The following is a 22377-nucleotide window of genomic DNA, read 5'->3' as shown; positions in this document are numbered from 1 at the left end:
CAGTGATGAGGGAAACTTGGCTCCTCTCGGCCTCATTGTTTTCCTGTGCTCAGGGTTCCAGTGTTTTTCCTTCTTCTCCTCCCAAGGTCACGGGGTCGCCTCCATCTCTGATCTCTCTTCCTCCTCTGTGCTGTCTGCCCAGACTCTTCCTGGCTTACCAGCTCACCTATCACACTGTATTTGTTATGCCCCTTTCCTTCCAACTGCCCCTTCCCATACCCACTAACACATGAAAATCACAATTTAAATAAATCTCTCTCCTACACCAATAAAGGGCAAATTTGAAACAATTTCCTTCAAGGTTTCCCCGCTTTCCTTGCTCTCTCCTCTTCCATTCTCCTTTCTTCCTTCCTATCCCTTCTTCCTCTCCTGATTTTTCCTTTCTGCCTCTTCCTCCGTTTCACTCTGGGAGCTGGACTGAATTAAGAATCACAAATGTGTGCTTGGAGAAACCTTATCTGAAACAAACCAACAAAAACCCATGGGCTGGTTCGAGGTCGTTCTCTAACTGTTTATGACCAACTTCCAACGTGGCAATCAGTCCGTTCTGTTAGTCCATTCATTGCCTCCTTGTTCATCGGCTCAGAAGAGTTCCAGATCCGACTTCTTCAAATCAGGTCAGGTCATGCTGTGCTGCCTCCAGCCTGATGTGACGTGTACTGTGCAGGGAATGAACAAGGCTAGTAAATGTTTCCTGTCTCTAGGGCTCGCCGCTGCTTCCAATATTCTGGCAAACCAAATGGAAGAACTTCTCTGTCTGGGAAATTCTGCAAGTAAACTTGGACGTATTTATTCACTGGAATTTGAACCTGAGCCAAACAGGTCACTCAAAACCAGTTTCCACTCAGCAAACCCGTGTTGTGAAAGTTTGCATGCGTTTGGGCAGGAAACAGAACATTAAGGAGTTTACAGATCTTTAAAAATCCATGACTTTTAGACATTCAGAAAAAAAATTACTCCCTGGGGAATGAAGTAAGACCTTGAGAATCTGTAATTGAAAGTATCTGATCCAAATTGGATCTGAGGATCCTCCTAGCTGTGAATTTATATATTTATTTATTATGTCCACCTGAAATATTCATGCTGTGTATCTCTAGGACTCTTCAACCCTATCGTTGACCCAAATAATGCTTAAAAAAATATCCAAGCACTTGGGGAGCAGCCAGCCCTGATTATTTAGGAACTGGTAATGTGGTTTATTAATTACTCAGGCTGCTCACTCCTGCCTGTCCTCTGTCTTTTGCTATGCTATTTGTCTCCTTCCAGGGACATCACACCTTCACTGAATCCCATCCGTCCTTGCCTCAGAGGCGTCCCCTGGAAGATCCCCCCGCCAATGCATCACCATATATCATCTCCCTTTGTTTGTGCTCTGTCAACCAGTTTTCAATTTATTTTGAATTCAGTTTATGATTAAAGTTTAATGAGATCCAATCAAGTGCTTTTCTCAAATCAAGATGCTGCTGCAGTCTCATCCACATCCTCTGCTGTAACCGCACGAAGGAGAGCGGCCACAGGCTCCCAGCCTGGGGGTTCATTAGGAGACACAGGTGGCCTGTATCCATGCCTCCTGAGTTTCAAGGTGAATGGTTCTCAGACATAGTTATTCCAGACGCTTCAAGGGGTTTCTCAGCTCCCTCCATCCCTTTCTCCCCTGCCTGCCCCGCAAATAGCTGTACAACTCAGTGCTCCCAACTGAGATACAAATGGCCACTTGCACCGGCTCTGGTGCTGACTTGCTTGGATTTGAATCCCAGCTATGCTACCTACTGGCCATGCGATCTTGGGAAAGTTACTTAACCTCCCCGTGCCTCAGTTTCCCCATCTGTAAAATGGGACTGACAGTCATACCTATCAAATAGGGCAGCTGTGAGTATGAAATAAGCTAATACATGTAAAACACTTGGAATAATAGTTGACACATAATAACATTTAATAAATGTTAACAATTGTTACTAACAAAGGGTGAGGTTTCTTAAGGATATCCATTTCATTAGGTTTATATTTTGATGCATCAGCATAATCTATATCAGAGCTTGGTAAACTATAACCCTCAGGCCAAAGGTGGCCCATGGTCTGTTTTTGTACCAGCCTATCACTAAGAATGGTTTTATATAAATATATATTTTTTATTGAGATATCTCTGCTTTCTTTTCTTTTCTTTTTTTTTAAAACTTTTTCTTAACATTATGATAGTTTACAACCTTGTGACATTTCAGTTGTACATTATTGTTAGTCGTGTTGTAGGTACACCCCTTCACCCTTTGTGCCCTCCCCCCAACCTCCCTTTCCCCTGGTAACCACCAATCAGTTCTCTTTGTCTATATGTTTAACTTCCACCTATGAGTGGAGTCGTGCAGAGTTTGTCTTTGTCTGTCTGGCTTATTTCACTTAACATAATACCCTCAAGGTCCCTCCATGTTGTTGTGATGGTTTTATATTTTTAATGGGTTACTTAAAAACAAATAAATAAGAAAGCAGAGTATGAAACAGAGATGGTATGTGGTCCACAAAGCACGAGCTATTTACTATCTGGTTCTTTACAGGAAACGTTTGCCAACCCCCTGATCCATGTGGTTTGATGGAATGAGTTAGGAAGTCTGTAGGCTAGGTTTGGCTGTGACTTTGGAAAAACTACTTAATGTGGCTAGCCTCCATACAACAGGGATAGTAAAGAGAGACCACATACCCCACCTGTGGCCTGGCTTGTTTTAAGGACCAAATGAGATGATGTGTATCGAATGTGCTGGAAATCTACATGTTGGTTGGATGTGATCTCTATACATTAGGTTCATATAATAGTGTTAGCATCCAGGTATAAAACCAGTGAACATAGTCTAGAAAAAGAGTTCCAAAGCCAATTCACTCATTGTTACAAAAATAATAACAAAATAGCCTTTGTTTTTTGAGAGCTTGATATGGGCAGGCCCTATGGTGAGCACTTCTATCCTCATAATACCCCAATGGGGCAAGTTTTGTTATTTTCCCCATTTTACAGATGAGAAAAATGAGGCCTAGAGAAGTTAAGTAATTTTTTCAGGGTCACACATCTAATCATGCAGCTGGCAGGGAAGAATTTAAACCTAGAGAATCTGAATCTAGAGCCTGTGCATTTCAGTACTGCCTATTTTCCCACTTCCCAGAAGCATGTGTTGATTCCGGTGAGCCGAGCTGGAAGGTAGAAGCCGCAGTTAACTGTGAATGTGGACGTCAGATCTGTGCACGTGCCCTGAGAAGGACTTGTTTCCCACATCAGCCAGGGTGGGGTCTAATGGACATGCAGAAGGGGAGGCAGGAATAACGGGAGGAAAAGAAGCTTTGGATGAACGGTGAGATCAGAAAGGCAGTGTTGTGAAGACTACCAGGCTCTGTCTCAGGAAACTAATAATTTAATGCGGGATGTGCTGGGGGAGAAAAGGTTGCCAGGAACAGACATGAGCACAGAGTTGGAGGCACTCGGGGGGTTGACTGAGAGCTGTGTGCAGAGAGAGAGAAAAGGAGAGAGGGAGAGAGGATGGGGAATTCTGTGAATGAGACACCAGGGAGCATGGTCTCATGGGATGTCAAAACTGCTGACGTCTAGATAAGATCTGTCTGCAAAACTGGGCTATTTCGGGTAGAGTGAGAGAAAGGTCTCAGGCCTGAGGAGGCAGAAAGGAAGCCAAAGAGAGAGACTTGGACAGAGAAAAACTGACAGAGAGAAAGGTGCGGTCAGAATCCAAGAGCTAACGGTTGCGTGCAGTCCAAAGGCCGATGCGATTCCAGAGAAGGAAAACCACCGCCTCTTGGGTCAGCTCAGAGGGAGTAAGACCTAGACTCACGTGCATGGCTGGTGCAGCCTCGCTCTGAGTACCTGGGGCCAGCGCCCCGTTCCTAGCTTGTGCCTACCCTGTGCCCAGCCGGGCAAATGTTCTCACCCTCTGCTCAACGGTCTTCGCATTTGAAGGGAGCGTTCACTGTCCTCTGGGTGGTCTCAGGAGTGCCTCCCTTGCATCGGTCCTTAAGCTTTGAGAACATCAGAATTACTAGTGGAGCTTTGCCTGTTCTTTTCTTTCCTTTTATCTTTTAGGTAGATATATGGGCAGTTGGTACAAAATTTAAAAGGTATAAAATGCTCCCTCCTGCCCCCGTTCCAGTCACCCAGTTCCCTTCCCAGAGGCAACCGCTGTTCTGAATTTCTGATGAGATGGCATGTGCATAGACGACCTTAGATCGTCCAAAGGGCAGCAGACACTACACACTGTTCTGCTCTCTACTTTTTTTTAACTTAACCACAAGTCTTGGAGATAGTTCCACATCAGTTCACACGGCACTTCCTCAGTCTTTTTTAAAAGATGCAGAGTCCTCGTTGCACAGCTGGACCACAGTTTTAAAAATCAGAATTTTTTTGCACAAGTGGGTTGCTTCTAGTCTTTGCTGTTATAACATGGCTGCATGGTCTATCTTTATAGCCTCTTCATTTCATGCAAGACGCATGCATCTCTGTAGAGGAAATTCTTAGAAGCGAAATTACTAGTGAAAGTAATTGCAAAGGGAATACGCTTTTTAAATTCTGGCAGTTATTGCCCAATTGTACAGGTTACACTGCCCTTGGCAAAGGATGAGAGAACCCAGTCACCTATGGGACTGAAACCAAAATATACAGGAGCCCTGGCCCCATCTCAGAACTCTAGGTGTGGGGCCTGGGCTCCTGAAGTGTGAGCCTCAGAAAGGGGCTCTGAACTCCTTTGGGTTCCCCCAGGAATTTTCCGGGGTGAGGTAGACATGGCTCTTGTCCTCCTGGCCTAAGAGGCCTCAGCTGCTCCCAGCCTTTCTGAGCTCAGCCTCGGTGCTGATGTGCCCAAGACTGTCCAGGGCTCGTGGGGTCCTGGCTGTCAGGTCATCTGTCCCCCTCGGGGGTCAGAGACTTCTCCTCTAGGTCATGGCTAGAAAACAGGGCTTTTCTACTTCGATCCAAGTGCCTCCCTTGTCAGGGGTTGGGGCACAGGCCGTGCCACGGTTACAGCTGCATGGACATCATATGGAAAAGCCCTGGAATAAAACAGGGAAAAATGGAAATAATTAGGAGTGGTGAGATACTGATTGATTTTTTTTTTAAATGTGTGGTATTTTACAAAACTGACATCAAAGACCAAAAAATACAACTGCCATTTCCGACACAACCCACTAATCTGCCTGTGGCCCTCTGATGTGGCATTTGTGTGTACTTATTCTCTTACCCTCACCCTCAGAAGGGTGGCAGGGTTTGTTCTGCCAGTTCTGGTGGGGTCGAGGGCTGGGAGGGGCCCACGTGGCAGCTACAGGCGTGCCCCACCCTCCGCTGCTCTGTGCGAGGCTCTGAGGATGCGCGAACAGACCAGCTGCCTCCCCGTCTGGAGCAGAACAGCACATGTTCCCATCCCGCGAGGTGGTGAAATCACCTTTATTCTGCAAGTGAGGGTCAAGTCAACCCTGCCCATGGGTGGGACCTCTTTAGGCATGGCCCAGCCCACCTTAGGGCCTGACACTTAGAGGAAGAAAGAAAGGAAGAAGGAAGGGTTGCCATGTGGTATAATTTTAAGAACTCTGAGGACTTGGCCCATCACATCCTCCCTGCTACCCCAATGGAGCCTGACATTCTCACTGTCAGTGGCCCTTCCAGCTACGCAGATCTGTTCCCTCTCTGAATCAGGCATCAATCGATTATTCATTCAACAAATATTTATTGAGCCCCTACTATGGTGCTGAGAATATAGCTGTGAACAGAATAGGCAAAAACATGCCCTCATGATGTTTACATTCTGGGAGGAGGGAGGAGACAATAAACAAACAAGGAATATTTAGGTATTTGTATTTATAACATACGTTTTGTAGTATGTATGATGGTGATAACTGCTAGAGAGGATGGTAAGCAGGGATGAGAGACAAGGGAACAAGAGGGGCATGTATGAATTGTAGAGAAAGTGACCAGGGAGCCCTCACTGAGAAAGTGACAGTTGAATAAAGACCTGAAGGAGAAAGGAAGCAAGCCATGCAGATATGCAGAGGAAGAGTGTTCCAAGGAGAAGAAACAGCAAGTGCAAAGGCCCTGGGGTAGGGCCTTTGATTTCCCGTATTAGTTTTCTCTCTTGAGCTGGATCACAAGCAACTTGAAGGTAGCAATAATGTTTTATATGTCTTTAGAAATGATTTTGATTACCTTCCACTGTATACTCTCTTGTACCTCTTAAATTTTGTATCACTTGTAGGTATTACCTATTATAAAACATTTTTTAATTGAGCTTATGGCTCAGAAGGGGGATACACAGCATAGAGCTGGACACACAGTAGGGCTCAGTAATAATTTGCTGTTTGAATATTTGATAGTGACACATTGAAAACATCAGGGTCCACTTTGTCTTTTAAAGATTACCCATCCTGTAGCTTTCCTGAGAGGCTGTTTAGTGACAGGCCAGGTTTATTTACTACCATCAAAAGGGCCATTTGGTCCTTTTCCAACCAGTTTTAACTGTGGAATTTCCACCATGGGATGGCCCTCAGATTTCCGGTTACATGAGAGGACTATACTTGTCACCTTTTTTATTAGCTTCCTCCGAGCCCCTGAAAGCTCCTCAGCCAAAAGAGTAGAATTTGCAATTTTTTTTTTTTTTTTTTAAGGGAAGCGTGTCTAAGGCATTCACAGTTGAAAACCCAGGGAGAATGTAAACAGTCAGCGGTACCTGGAGTGCAGGCAGTGGAAGCGAACTGCATAGCAGGAGAAAGGGGACAGAATTTGGTCCTCTTGCTAGGTGGCTCACTCGCCTGTCTCTTTGCCCTCCCGTCAGCTGTGGGCCCACAGACGCTGGCAGGAGCTTACACAACACTCGAGCCAGTGCTTCAGAAAACACTTTTGTTTCCAGACCCGCTGAAGAGCATGTCGTATGGCACGTCCACTTCATAGCTGTAGAAAAACTGTGAGAAAGAAAGGAAAACAATGACAATCATTTAAAAATAATGGTGGAAATATTTGTGTTTCGGGTAGGTTCCTGTTCATTTTTACGGTTTATCAATTTTATCTATTTAGGTGATGAGGTCTCTTTTCTGCAGAGCCAAGGGACAAGAGGCACACCCAGCCTGGACAGCAGCCTAGAAAGGAGACATCCAGGAGAAGAGGAAGACTGAGGCGCGGAGGGAGGGCCAGCCAAGAGTTAGAAGCTGAAGGAGTTTTCTGTTGTCCCAGAGAACAGTACAAAGGTTGTCCGCAGCAGATTTCTAAGTTTGATACCAAGCGAGGGTGCGAGAGATGTTAAATAGTATTCATTTGGCAGGGAACGGAGAGGCAAGCTGAGGTGTCTTCCTATAGGCAGTGAAGATAAATTTGGTAGGAAACTGCCAGCGCCACCTCTGCTCCGAGGTCCAGTACTTTAAAATGGATGCTGTCATGTTGCCATTGGGCTGGGTACAGGGCTCAAGAGAAAGTGAATTCATATTTTTTCAAAACTTGTCTTAGAACAATAATTGATGTACATCATGATTTCAGATACAGTAAGTCCTCAGTAAATGTCTGAAATTCTCCATGGATCTAAAATAGAAATTTAAAAATTCACCACCACCGGCACCACCGCTTTTCTTTGTAGGGAATTTGAAGGATGCTATGTACAGGGCTTGCATAGAACGAACCTCAGGGACTTTTTTCCCCCACTCCTGCCCTCCCACTCCACCTGCTCGGGAGCCTTCTGCAGGCCTCCAGTCACTCCTGTGCTATCTTGTCCCTGGCCTGCCTCCTTCCTTCCCCTGGAGCCTTGGCGTCCTGGGGCATCATCTCTACCCATCTAATGATAAGAGGAGGCTAATTTGCTTTCTCATTTTGTTATGTTGATTAAGAGTTCTATTTTTATATTCCTAGACAGTCCAATATTACCTGGACTGTGGGCTGAATGCTCAGTGGGCTAAAGGCTCGTTTAGCAAGCCCTGCAAGTTCAGCTACCACATCACAAACCAGATGGGCATGGCTACCTTAATTGCAGGAAAATGCCGGAGGGAATTAAGTCCTCCAAACAACCTATAGTTGTTAGGTGGAAAATGTCACTTTGACCTTTTTTCAGTGCTTTTTAACTCAGGCTTTCTTTTTCGTTTTTAAAAAAATTTTGATGAGGCAATAGTCACACGAAGCAAAATTTTAAAAGTTCAAAAGGGGAAAATTCCTCCTCTCCCTACCCCCCCCCCCCAGCTTATTTCCATGCTCAGAGGAAACCAGTGTACACATGTCTTGTGTATGCTCCACACATGTCTTATACATCTACAAGCACACATGAAGCAGCCCACATTATGATAATTTCTCTTTCCTCTGGCCCTTGATTTTCAGCTGTGTCTTCCCCTTGTGCTGTCTACCACACGATGGTCCAGCCACATTCTTTGAATCGCCTTCCAGATAAAAATATCTTAATAAGCATCAGTGCCTTTGCCTGGAGGATAAGGGAACAGCTTTATGTGATTGGGGCTCTGCAAGCACGTTGGTGTCACACGACTGTTAATTTAAACCACATCTTGAACGAGGTCTCTTAAGGTCATAAAGTGAGGACTCCATGAAAAGATCTGTCTTCTAAGGCTGTGGCGTGTTTTCTCTTGTTCCAGAAACTAGAATGCGCCGAAGCATTCCCGTGGAGGTTGATGAATCAGAACCATACCCAAGTCAGTTACTGAAATCAATCCCACAATATTCCCCGGAAGAGGAATCAGAACCACCTGCTCTGAACATAAGGAACATGGCGCCCAACAGCCCGTCTGTGCCCCAAACCCCTCACTATTCCTCGGGAGACTTTTCCCAGGCTTACCCACCCCTGAAACTTGCAAATCACCGGCGCCCTGTGTCCCAGGAGGTCACCTGCCTGCGCACTAAAGTTCTGGAGGAGAGCGAAGACAGCTTCTGGAGGAGACACCCAGACCCGGGCAAAGATCTTCCCTCGGGCTCTTCTGCAGCCAGCGAGCCTGAGTCTGAGTCTGAGTCTTTGGTTGGAGCCTTCCCGCCGGAGCATCAGTTTTTATTTATGGAAAAACGTAATCAATGGCTGGGATCTCAGCTTTCAGCAGCTTCTCCTGACACTGGCCATGACTCAGACAAATCAGACCAAGGTTTGCCTAATGCCTCAGTAGACTCCTCGGGCAGGAGCCAAGAGACGGCCCCACAGCCCCAGCTTCAGCCCCACAGGAACCGAGCAGCCCCGGATCTGCCTACAATAGACACGGGGTATGATTCCCAGCCCCAGGACGTCCTGGGCATCAGGCAGCTGGAAAGGCCCCTGCCCCTCACCTCCGTGTGTTACCCCCAAGACCTTCCCAGACCTCTCAGGTCCAGAGAGTTCCATCAGTTTGAACTTCAGAGGTATCCAGCGTGTGCACAGATGCTGCCTCCCAACCTCTCCCCACAGGCTCAGTGGAACTATCATTACCATTGTCCCGGAGGTCCCGATCACCAGGCGCCATGTAAGTGAGTTTTACGTTGCGTCGCATCACTAGACAGAATGCAGGGAGGGCCTTCTTCTTCCCATAGTGGCTTTCCATGTGTGGTTCCATTTGCAAGGGGCTTTAGAAGAATGCTTTATCTTAGCCCAAAGCTGTCCCACTTGGGACCCGCTTCTCCAGGAACCTTTAAGGAAAAAACAAATTCCTCTGCTAGGTTCGTTCACCTGCCTAGAGGTAGGAAGATGAGCCAAATGATTTTAAGAAAGCTTGTTTGTTGTCTGAATTCTTGAGCATCTGGGTTCTTCCCCATCTGCATGCTTCTTCCCCATCTTAGATTTGGCAGAGAAAGGGGCCTTCTGTCAAAAAAATCAGAAGGTGCCCAGAATGTCACTGAGACTCTGGATTCATGCCATTATTGAAGATCAGGGTGCTCCCGATTCTCTTGCTTGAACCCCTTTGGCGACTTGAGCCATCGGCCTCTATCTTCTGTTCTAGCCACGCCCACGGACTGGTGTCCCCTCAGCTTGTCCAGCTGATTCACATGTCCAAGCATTTGCCCATGTTCTTCTCTCCGTCCAGGATGTTCTTCTCCTTCTTGTGTGTTTGACCCAGTTTTATACCTCTTTTATTTTTTTTACAGCTTTATTGAGATTTAATCTCAACATCCTGTAAGGTTTCACATACTATAAGGTTCACCCTTTGCTCATTTTAAGTGTACAAGTCAATGAATTGTAGTATATTTACAGAGTTATACAACCATCACCATATGTCCTTTTGTTTGTTTGCTTGTGAGGAAGATTTGCCCTGAGCTAACATCCATTGCCAATCTTCCTCTTTTTTTTTTTGGCTTGAGGAAGATTAGCCCTGAGCTAACATTGTGCCAATCTTCCTCAACTTTGTATGTGAGATGTCGCCCCAGCATGGCTGATGAGTGGAGCAGGTCCACACCTGGGATCCGAACCTGCAAACCCAGGCCACTGAAGCAGACAGTGTGGAACTTTAACCACTCGGCCATGGGGCTGGCCCCCGATATATGTCTGTTAAGACTCAGCTCAAGTGTCCCTCTGGAAACCTCCCCAGATCAGTCCCTCTTTCTGGTTCTCTCTTTCCTTGTGCTCTGCCTGTTGAGGCTCCTACTACCAGTATGGCACCTACTTAGGGACTTTTCTACCTCTCCTGCCAGACTGCAAACTTTTGCACATCAGCAAAGGTATATTTTCAATCCATAATTCCCCAGCATTTAGCACAGTGACTAGCACACGCTAGACTCTCAGTAAATTATTTCTGAACGAGTGAATGAATGAATAATATGTATCAGCGCATTAAGCATCTCTGAAAGTGATAAAGTCTTAGATTGAGATAAAAAGCCCATCACAGTTCTGGATATTAAATCTCTACTGAGGCCACTGGAAAATAATGATAGGGCTTTACAGATCACATACAGGCCTGTGAGATGTGACATTTTTCTTAGAAAATAAATGCTGTACAAAGGGCAGTTCAAATGGTATAAGAGTCTGACCACGGGCCTGATGCCCAGCTTTAAAATAAATTATAGAAATAATTACAAATGCTGTAATCAACCACGATTTATGTATTTGCACATGTACACTTAGTATAAAGCTTCCAAAAGTGAATGGAGCAGTATAGTAATTCATAATTTAAAAAAAAAAAAAAGAAGAAGAAGGAAGGAAGTTGAATTAACTTAGAAGAAATAGATAAGAACAAACATAAGGTTGGAGTGAGGCCAGGAGCTGGGGAAGCAGCAGGATTTGGAGAGAAAGAGCCCCTGAGGACGAAAACTGGGCCCAAGGTGTTGGACTTGGGGAAGTCAACTGACTGGGGCTGGTGGACACCACTGCCTGTTCCGAGTGCCCAGGAGTGGGAGGGTGGGTGTGGCGACAGAGTTCCTTCAGCATGAATCACTGAGAACTGAACCGTGGCAGGGTCTGGGTTGTGTTTATTTCTCAATGATTTCCAGGTTAAAAGGGATTAATTTTGTGAGAAGAATACCACAGACTACTTTTTTTTTAAGCATTCTACCTGCATTTAACTTTTCTGATAACAGTAATATTTGTTCACTCTCAAAAGTGAAATATGCCCAAAAGTCCCGTTCATATTTCTGTTACCCAAATGTAATTCCTTATTGGAGTTTTGACATATTTATTTCTGGTTTTTTTCTTTGAATATATATTTACTGTAAAGTTAAAATAATCTCCAGTGACATTCAGTGTACTTCTTCCAGCATCATTTAAAAACGCTGCATATGGGGCTGGCCCCGTGGCTGAGTGGTTAAGTTCTTGTGTTCTGCTTTGGCGGCCCAGGGTTTTGCTGGTTCGGATCCTGGGCACGGACATGGCACCACTCATCAGGCCATGCTGAGGTGGCGTCCCACATACCACAACTAGAAGGACCCACAACTAAAATGTACAACTATGTACTGGGGGGATTTGGGGAGATAAAGCAATTAAAAGAAAAAAAGAGGATTGGCGACAGTTGTTAGCTCAGGTGCCAATCTTTTTTTTTTTAAAAAAAATGCTGCATAGCATTTCAGCAGATGGATCTACCAAGTTGTTTTCAACCTATTCTCTATTATTGGACATTTTGAAGAGTTTGCAGTTTCTGATCTGATAAGCGATGATATGACAGACATTACGGACATAAGTTTTTATCTGCATTTCTGGTTAATTCCTTAGATTAATGTGTAGAAGTATGAAGACTTAGTCAAGGGCTTTGTGTTCCTAAGTCCCAAGCAGTTGCCTTTATCCACTCACAGGAGAAAGCCTCATCGTGATAGACAAAGAAAGCATTGTCTCATTATAATTTGAGGGTCCCAGGAAGATCTTCCCACTTGAAAGTATTTTTCCCGTGGAAGCCTGAAATGGCACCATTAGCAATCCGGTCTTCGGAGGTAAGCATTGTCCCCTCCGGGCAGGCTCTTCAACAATGCAAACACTCCGCTGGGAACACTTTGAGTCTCTAATACCTCAGGACCTGCTCTCTTTCATCAGATCCCTGTCCCTGGATCTCTATATTATTTCCTTCTATTGAAGGCGGGAGGAGACTGCTGCCTAGAATCCTGGGAGTGAAGAGAGGTGATGAAAGGCAGAGAGAAGTTAGACGGGAGAGGGGAGCAATTCACAGAAGAGAATATAAACAGCCAATAAGCATATGAAACCAAGCTGAGCATTACTGAATTTAAGAAAAATGTATATATGCAACATTTTTAAAGATACCTTTTTCCTAATTAGGTGTGCAAAGATAAGAAGCCTCAGACAACCAGTGTTAGTGGGGTTATGGGGAAATGAACAATCCCATAGACTCTTGGTAGGAGTGTAAATTGGTACAATCTTCCAGAAGGCAATCTCACTATTGACCAAAGTTTTAAATGTGCTTCCTCTTTGGCTCAGCAGTCTCACTTGTAGCAATCTATCCTGTAGAAACATTAAATGAGCATATAAAAATATACAAACAAGGATGCTTACTAAAGCATTGTTGTATTAGAGTAAAAATGAAAACACCTAAAATGCCTGTCAATAAGAGGACAGATAAGTAATTTGTGATTTATTTATACAATGGACTACTAGGCCTCTGTTACATAGAATAAGATACACATTCTGACATAAAAAAGATTAAGTGGAGAGGCTGGGCCCATGGCCCAGTGGTTGGGTTTGTGTGCTCTGTTTCAGCAGCCCAGGGTTTCACCAGTTTGGATCCTGGGCGCAGACCTAGCACCGCTCATCAGGCCATGCTGAGGCAGCATCCCACATAGCACAACCAGAAGGACCTACAACTAGAATATACAACTATGTACTGGAGGGCTTTGGGGGTAAGAGGGGAAAAAAAAGGAGAAGATTGGCAAGAGATGTTAGCTCAGATGCCAATCTTTAGGAAAAACAAAAGATTAAGTGGAAAAGCAAGATGCAGTGTTGATCCCATATGTGATATTTTAAAAAAATATATGTGTTTAAAAACCATACATTAAAAAGTCTGGAAGAATTGCCCCAACTGTTAACAGTGATCATGGAGGGTGGGGGTCAGGGAATTAAGAGGCAGGGAGAGTATCCTTCTAACTTTATATACTTTCGTTAAATTTGTTATAGCAAACAAGTATTACTTTTATAATTAAAAAATAAGTAAGAATTAAAAAGAAGGAAGAAAGGTGAGGGGAAATGAGAGTGTACAGGTGGGCTTGTTGTAATTCACTCTGCATGAGCCTTGGCCCTGGCTCCCCAGGGCATCCAGTCACAGAAGGAGGGTCAGTTGGGCCCATTTGGTCAGGAAAGACCAGGGCTTATGGTTTTTCTTCTAGGCTTCACAAGCCCAGAACATCTGCAAAGCCTCCAACAGCAATGGTTCCCATGAAGGTTGCTGCGAGGATTCAGGGGAATAATGTGTTAAAGGCACTAGGAAAGTGGCTGGCTTGTACTAAGTCCTCAATAACGAGCAGCTCTTAGTTATTATTATTATTATTTAAGTGGATCCTGCAGCCCAGCTCTGTCGAGTGCCCCGCTCCTTCCAGATCCCTCTTGCTGGCACAGATTTTAGCATTCAAAGCAGGTGTACAAATGCTTAGTTTCATGTCAGGGCTATAACTGCACTTAATTGCCAACAAAACCACTTCAAAAGAGCTGTTCACCTAAGGGATGTTCATGCAGATGGAAACCATGGCTACGTGGTTCTCCTCAGCGTTAGAAGAGCGTTACTTCCTTATCCATTAATGAAAATATAAATAAATAATGATCACCATGCAAATGGCACACCTTAGCCTTTGCAAGTTAAAGCAAAAATGGTTACTGGTCCCCCCTTTCATGTAAAAAAAGAAAAAGTTTTCAAAGCAGGTGAAAACAAGAAGTGGAATAAGACTATGTTTCTTCCTCCCCCAACCCCCTGGAGAAGTTGGCCTCATACGGCCTCAGAATCCTTCCACTGAAGGTTACCAGAATAGAGATCATGGCTGCACAACCAAATAAAACCCATGATGCAAATAAATTGGAAAAAAATGAATATAATAAATCGAATGAGCCCTTATTTTACTGTAAAATTCTTGCTTTCTCTACCAGGGAGATTGAATAAAGTAAAACTGTGGGCACATGCCTACTATTGCTCCTATGGAGCCAAAAAGTGCTTATTTGTCTGCTAGCATGCATGCACAATTAAAAGTATGGAAAAAATTAAACCAGATGGAAGACATGATCACGAAGGGAGTTGCCTTTCAGGACCCACAGCTGCTTACAGCTGTGGGAGTTCCTGTGACAGTTTACGTTGGTCATTTTGTTTCCTGCTAAACTGACTGCATTATATCATGATTTTTTTGACAACTTAAAAATCAGATTTTATTTTCTCACTCATAAACTCTTTTAATACCATTCTTAATAAGGAAGAAAAATGTTGAATGTTTTGACCAATATGTGGAAAACCTCGTTTAGGATTTGGTTTACAAATTCCAAGTGGTAAAAGCCTAGTAACATGAAGACCGTGTGTAACCAGGCCAAGAGGATCATAAGATTGACAAATAACATACAGTTCTGGGCACCCATTTATGATTGTGCAAGATCTGTATTTTTGTTTTGTGGTTAACACTGCCTCAGAATTGAGGAGTTACCATGCTAACAAATCATTTGTCTATCATATCACCCACCGCCTTCTATTCTCCATTTCCTCCAGAATAAACTCTCTTGATGGAATTTTAGGCACCCAGGACAAGTCAGTGGGGGAGATATTTTTGGGCAGTCATTCTTAAGCCTACCATGTAGGTGGCTGCCGACTTGCATGCCTGTCCTTCTCACACACTAACGAGTGTAGGTTTGTGTTTCAAAACAGACACCCACAGACACGCAGATTTTCTTTCCTTCTCTCTCCATTTATTTTGAGCTACTCAAGGGAACTGTATCCTATTTATCTCTGTTTACCCAGTGCCTAGCCATAGCGGTTCAATAAATATTTGTTGAATGAATAAAAAGAAATCTGTTCCCTACTTCCTGGGGAAAGGAGTGGTCCCTAATCATGAGTAGAGCCTTTGTGATATCAAACCTTGGAAAAGCCATCTTTAATTGTCTTATGGGAGAGGGGAGGAAGGGAGGGAGGTCAATGAGATTTGGAAACAGAACTTGACCATTCATTCATTTATCATTTATCACAAATATTTATCCAGTCCTGTGCTAGGCACTGAGCGTACAGTGGTGAATATGACACATGGCCCAGTTTTCATGAAGTTCAGAGTCTACTGGAGAGACAGATAAGTAGAAATCAGCAAATAAAAGCACAGAGTATAAATGCTGTGAAGGAAATAACTAGGTGTTAGAACAACATTAATAGATAGCATGGCTGGAGGAAGACACATTTGAGCTGAAATCTACAGGATGAGAAGGTTGAGGAAGCAAAGAGCTTGGTGTAGCTAAGGTACCAAAAGCAAGCCAGTGGGGCTGGAACAAGGTGAGGAGGGGGAGAATGATATGCCAGCAGATGAAGGATGCAAGGACCGTGGTAGCGAATTGGATTTTATTCTAAGTTAAACTTCTTCTTTAGGAAAACAGAAAACTGAACTCCATAATCCTGAATAAAGAGCTCAGAACAGTACCTGACACATGGCAAGTCCTCAATAAATGCTCGCCATTATTATAGATACAGTACCCAACGAAACTAGCAAGGCTTGGTCAAAAGAGTAGAATGGGATGATTAAACTTGAACAATGAAAAGGTACTCATTTACCTGATAAGCATAGTTTTCATTTAACAACTTTTCCACACAACCAGCCAAATTCCAGACAAAAGCAGTCAAATTCCATTTACAAAAGGGAAAGCTTATTTTTGATTGATCCTCTGATATCCAATATTTCTTTGTTTTAAACAATCAAAGGACGGCATAGAGGACTCTACTGTCAGTACCTAATTTTAAAAATAGATGAGGTGGATCATTTTCATCTGCTCACGTAAACCAGTATAAGTTTTTACCACAGGTGGCCATTTCAGAAATGAAAGTTCCAGCTAATCAAACACTTAGCTCACAAGCCTTAGTGATTTTAATGATATGATTTGTTGCTATGAGACAAAAACATGTTGTGCGGGAAATAATCTGTTAGAAATCATATGACCTTGATTCAAAGGCTTTGATTAACAGCACTAACATCCGCTCTCTGGAAAAAAAACAAACCCTATGATTAGAGCTTAGTAGTCCTTTTAAAGCAAATAAAACATTATTAGCCACTTATTAATGGATGTGGGAAGCAAAAATGGCTCCAAACATTAAAAACTCTCAAGGCCACTGGCAAAGTTTCTCCTCTTTTACCTTTTCTTTTCCTTCCTAATCCCAGAAAGAGATACTGAAAAAAATAACCCAAATGGACAGCAGATGAGAAGTAGCCAGTCTAGAAGACCCAAGACCTAGCAAGCAGATGGCTTCTCTTTTCTGTGTGTGTGAAGTTGGCTTTGTGACTATTCAGTCTTCATACATTTATTTTTTGAGCATCCTTTGTGTGCCAGCACTGTGCTTGGAGACATGGTGGCCAACAGACACGGTCCATGCCTTCACAGAGCTTGGATGCCAGTAGGGAAGGCAGACAAGCTGACAAGTAAGCGTCATGCTTACTTACACAGACACGTGATGAGCACCATGAAGAAAATAAAATAGAGGGGATGGGATGAGGCAACTGGGTGAAGGGTTGCGCCTCTTTGAACAGGTGATAGCTGAGCTGAGCCCCGAATGACAAGCAGTTGTTCCATAAAGGTATAGGGCAAAACCATTCTGGGCAGAGAGGGCAAACTCGCTCCCAGAGCTGGAGACAAGCTTGAGGTGTTCGAGCTTGTGAAGAAAGACGACCAGGTAGCTGGGCTTGGTGAGCTTGTGAGAGCGTAGTAGGAGATGAGGTGAAGAAGGGCAGAGACTGGATCACGTGGGGTGGATTTTAAGTGCGGTGGGAGATCTCTGGAGGGGTGGAGCTACAGCTGGTTTTGTAAATGGTCCACTCACGTGAGTCTCATCTAAAGCAGGGCTGGCCCCTGCCTGGAGACCTGATGGCACTGGCACTTTTTGCCCCTTTTTAGTTGGGGAAAAGGAGCAGCAGAGGAAAAAGAACAACCTGCCCTGTTGCCTTGAAATTCCAACTGGTGATCGGGATCGCTTGGACTATATCTGACCTGCCCCAGGAAGGCTGTAAAAGCAAAACCTCTGTGGTGTATCTTGTCCCAGACCATAGGGGTCTCTGTGGTCCTGTCTCCCCCTTCTTAGAGATGCCCTCCAAGTCCTGGTCTCCTTTATCAGCCAGGGCTGGGAAAGGCTCAGGCAGACCCTTTTATCCTCCTCACCTTCCTCAAGCCCCTAATACCATGACTCAGCCTAAGCAACAGCAGGGCAAGGGTCACGGTCAGGGCCAGGAGACCATCTGGGTTGGAGGGGTGTGGTCACTTTTGCCAGAGGAAGCATGACAGGAAAGATCTGGCTGGTGTCATGGATCAAAGCAAATAATAGATTGAATCCAGAGGATCTGATTGTGCTTGAGAGACTGGCTAGAGCGCATTCCCAGGGTCACTCAGCCAAGTTTCCTTAGTCCAGACAGTGGAGACCTGAAGCCAGCCACACTGGTGAACACGCACATTACTTGTTTTCTGTCCTGTCCTCGAGGCCATCACTCCCCTGCATGTTCCCCTAAAAACTTCAATGGCTCCTGACTACCTACCAGACTAAGAGTAAAATTCTTAAGCCACATTCTCACCCCCCACATTCTGGCTCCAACCTACCTTATCTGTTACTTTCTTGCTTACTTGCTAGTTTTATTTCACTTTACATCCTTGCTTGTATCCTACTTACACAGCAGCCAAACTTGAGTATGACTTTTATAATCAGAAAAAGAAAAAGACCAAAAAATATATTGTTTTGAAAAACAAGGTTCCTTCTTGCCCTAACTAGCTGTACCTCCTGGATCATCCAACTTCTTACCTGGGCAGAGGTGGCAATGCTTGGATCACCAGGAGGTGCTCGTAATTTATTTTGTAGGGTTACCCACTTGGCTCTCTCCAGTCCCCTTGTAGGCTGGACCCACCCCTAAGGCGCATGCCCACCGTTTCCTCTCAGATTTCCCACACTGAGCCCCTTCGTGCCTGGACAGGTCCCTCAGAGGCTTCCTCTCTCACCCTTCCTGGGTGTCCTGCATCCCTCCTCTGGCTTTCAGTTGTCTTCTCTCACCTAGTGAGGTAGGCTGCCCTTCTTCCCTTCAGACTGCTGCTTCTGGGCCTGGCTGGGACCATCTTTCTTCTAGATTACACGTTCATATAAGTCACCGCCAGCCCTAGCTGTGCTCCAAGGCCTGCCCTCTCCTGACTGCCCTGGCCCCAAGTGCACGTAGGTTTTAGCAAGAGAAGACCAAGAAAGTTAGGAAGTGTTGCCAACTGGTTGGCTACTTCCCAGAGGTATGAGCCAAGTTTTCATTCATTTACTTCTAAGAGGGAATGGTGAATGCGTGCGTATGTGTGTGTGTGTGTGTGTGTGTGTGTTGTGTCCACTTGGGGGAAGGAAAGGACAGAGTAGTGATTCTGTATCTATCATGAGAAAAATTTCTCCTAGCCTTGTTCTAGAAACTTGGGGAATTACGGTAGGAATGATGGTGTGAGAGAGGTTCTTCATGGTTGGATTATCCTAAGTATCTTATTAAAATAGGGGCCTCTGTGGAGCTTTGTGCTTTCCAATTAGAACACCAAACTCAGGAACTCACAGATGTTTATATTTAGGAGGAAAAGAAAAACAATGACTCAGTTAAATAAAAACCTCTCAAGTAAATAACAGTACAGAAATATGGCAGATATCACGGAGGTGTATCTGGAATCCTCAGTTAGTATCAAGACAAAAATCTGCACTGAGCTTACTCTCCTTTCTCAGGAAGGAGCTAGAATCAATCTGCCCTGTTCTCTTTGCTACAGATGGCCACGACTACCCTCGAGCAGCCTACCAGCAAGCCATCCAGCCGGCTCTGCCTGGGCAGCCCCTACCTAGAGCCAGTGTGAGAGGAGTGCACCCTGTGCAGAGGGTCGTCCTGAATTATCCTAGCCCCTGGGACCAAGAAGAGAGGCCCGCACAAAGAGACAACACCTCCCCAGGACTCCCGAGGTATCAGTAAGTATGACAGGGCCAACTTTCAGATATTTTTAACATGAAAAAGAATGATGCCAGTGCAATCAAGATGTATCAAAACTCTGTGGCTTTGCTACCCATGTCAGTGACCAAGTCACACAGGGGAATGCCCCACAGAGACTTTTTAGGTCAGGAGGAAATGGAAGCTGGTTGACAAGAATGTCTTTACCAGACATATAAAGCCACTGGTGACTAGTCAAAATTCTCTTGAAGGAAAGGCTCTTAAGATGCTAAGTCACTCCCCACTTCTTTTACTTTCAGGTCACCTGGCCTTTTAGTCCATGAGAGAGATCTTTATTTTTATGAGGACTGGCTTCCGCTGTTAGGAAGGTCCTTTGTAGACCCTTAGTTTCTATACCTGTTTAAGCACATGTCTTACTTTGAAATTTTAAATTTAATTAGTTCTCAATAGAAATTTAAAATAAGCTATTTTCTTTTGTAATAAAAGCAGTCACTCACGCTGAACGTCATTATTAGGTCTTTCCTATACTTATTCCAGGAAAACAATTCTGGTTTCTCTTGACTTCAGTTGTCTAATGCTTTATAGTCATGCACCGCATAATGACATTTCAGTCAATGACAGACCACATGTACAATGGTGGTCCCATAAGATCAGGAGCATAGCCTAGGTGTGTAGCAGGCTATACCATCTAGGTTTGTGTAAGTATATTCTATGATGTTCGCACAACGATGAAATCACCTAATGACATATTTCTCAGAACATATCCCCGTCGTTAAGTGACACATGACTGTAATCATTTTTCTCCTCATTGTTGTCTTTTGACTCTTCAAGTGTTCCTTTTCTCTGAATTTATGGATCTAAAATATATATGAAAAACTCATGTAAATAGAGCTTCCTAATTTATGACAAAATTAGAAAGAGCGTGGATGAAATGTTTGCTCTTGTTCAAGCATAACCTTTATATACCACTCAAAGTAAAACTATATTCTGTTTTGAGAATCAGTATGAAGGTCCTATTAAAGCAGATTCTCAGAAATATAAAAATTGATAATTAGCTCAAAACGTTTATTGAAAGAAAAAAGCCCACTCTATTTACCATAGCAGACCTCTGTTTCCTCTTTATTCAAAAGCTCACAGCCCTCAGATTTTCTTTCCAGACAGGTCCCTTATTTTTTTAAAACAAAATTACATGGAGTTTAAATAATGGAATTAAGTAAAATATGATTTTACAGACAGATAAGCACTCTTGCAGAAGAAATATCTAAAATTCCAAGAAAACAAACAAAACTTAAGCATCTTTATGAAACACGGTTGGTGTTGAATAGGGGAGGCCATAGTAATTTTTAAAATAAACATTTATTTTGAAATAATTCTAGATTTACAGAAGAATTGCAAATATAGTACAGAATAATTGCTTTTGTAACATCAATTCAAGCCTGCTCTGGTCTCCTTGGATTTATTATTTTAGGATAATGAAAAATAAGTTTAGGCAATGAAGCTAATTCTCCTGATACTGAAAATCTGAAAGAGCACCTTAATTCAGAAAGTTTACTCAGTCATTAATCTTCATGATATTGTTTTTATATGGAAGTTTTTGAATATTATCAAGACCTTAACATTTCTTTATCAAATGAGCAATTGTCTTCTATAACAACTAAGCAACTTTGGGTATAAAGAGATTTAATGCAAAAAGGATATGGAACTGGATCACCATTAAATGACGGCATATTTTATAGGAATTTTTTCCATATAGTAATAAAAATATAAAATAAAAATAACTTCCTCAAACATTCACATTTTAGAAATATAGTATATTTGAGATTCTGTGTAACTTTATTTTATAATCTGTTACATAAGACTTTCAGAATTTTTGATTACTCTTTTGGGTAAAAATATGAAAACATAAGCAACAATTTATAAAAACTGGCATATACAGATAGATTTTGTAATCAAAACATTTTTAAATTTATAATATAAACAATCTCAAACACACAACAAATAACAAACATCCATGTTCCCACTACCTACATTTTTAAAATGTTAACATACTGCTGCATTTGCTTCAGAGTTTTTTAAGGAAATAAAACACTACGGTTGTAGACCCCCTGTCAGTAAGGATTCACTTACAGAAAACAGAAACAACTCAAGCTATTTTAAGCAGAAGAGAGTTAATACAGGGAATCAGGTGCTTACAAAATTGTTGGAGGTTGCAGCAGCGAGCTTTAGGCTGGGCTTCTAGGAGTGATCCCAGAGCAACACCACAGAACAGGACTCCCAAGAAGCTTCTTCCTCTGTCACGGTCAGAGAGGCAGAGGATCAGAAAGCCCCATGGAACTCTCCATTCTAGGCCATGCTGCCATAGTACCATCCAGAATCAGGAAGCTGCCACCGCTGCAGCTGTTGGGTCCATTCTGTGCCTACTAGATCTGTACTGGCCAAAAATGGATGCCCACGCCCTGACCTTGACACTGCGAAGCTGATAAAAGGACACTGGGATGCTTCCTGAGGAACTCAGCACCTCGTGACAACGCTTTCCAACAGAAACCACAGAAGTGGCACAAGGGTGGTGTCCACTTCCTGCTACTTTCCAAATCACACATGAGTGCGTCTGATTGTTCTCAGCAGAATGTTCATCGGAATACTGGCAACCAAAAAAATAATGAAGGTGCCCTATGACAATGTGGTAGAAACTTCTTTAAAGGAGTGAGCTTCAAAATCAGACTTTCATCCGTATATTAACAACATAAATACCTTTGAACCTACAAAGCCTTTTCTACCTTTTGGTACATAATGAACTGTTATCTATCTAGAAATCCTGTCTTCTTATCTGAATGCCTGTAACACCAACCTTGTATGCCACCCATTCTACTAGTTTG

The 22377-nt window shown here is 43.5% G+C and overlaps 1 protein-coding gene and 1 long non-coding RNA gene across 19 annotated transcripts in view; one reads left to right on the top strand and one right to left on the bottom strand.

Moving 5' to 3' along the window:
• Window positions 1-22377, top strand: part of TRAF3IP2 (TRAF3 interacting protein 2) — a 40395-nt gene that overhangs the window by 3513 nt on the left and 14505 nt on the right. For 4 of the 18 annotated variants that reach the window (XM_008514800.2, XM_070559303.1, XM_008514803.2 and 1 more), the window contains exons 2-3: window positions 8593-9441; window positions 19329-19521. In XM_008514800.2, coding sequence (XP_008513022.1) covers window positions 8601-9441; window positions 19329-19521 — 1034 coding nt within the window. In that variant the 5' untranslated portion in view covers window positions 8593-8600. Of the gene's footprint in view, window positions 1-7042; window positions 7213-8323; window positions 9442-19328; window positions 19522-22377 lie in introns of all 18 variants that reach the window. The other 14 variants (XM_070559297.1, XM_070559298.1, XM_070559291.1 and 11 more) reach the window with 8 other exon arrangements.
• On the bottom strand, window positions 1361-22055 carry LOC103547550 (uncharacterized). Its single transcript, XR_543989.2, has 3 exons — window positions 21695-22055; window positions 6699-6930; window positions 1361-5031 (listed from the first exon to the last, which is right to left on the bottom strand). It is a non-coding gene; the product is annotated as an uncharacterized lncRNA (long non-coding RNA).

This window comes from Equus przewalskii, chromosome 9 (genome assembly GCF_037783145.1).
Source record: "Equus przewalskii isolate Varuska chromosome 9, EquPr2, whole genome shotgun sequence".
Lineage (NCBI taxonomy): Eukaryota > Metazoa > Chordata > Mammalia > Perissodactyla > Equidae > Equus > Equus przewalskii.
The sequence above is the reverse complement of the archived record's forward strand: the minus strand, read 5'-3'. Positions and strand labels throughout refer to the sequence as shown.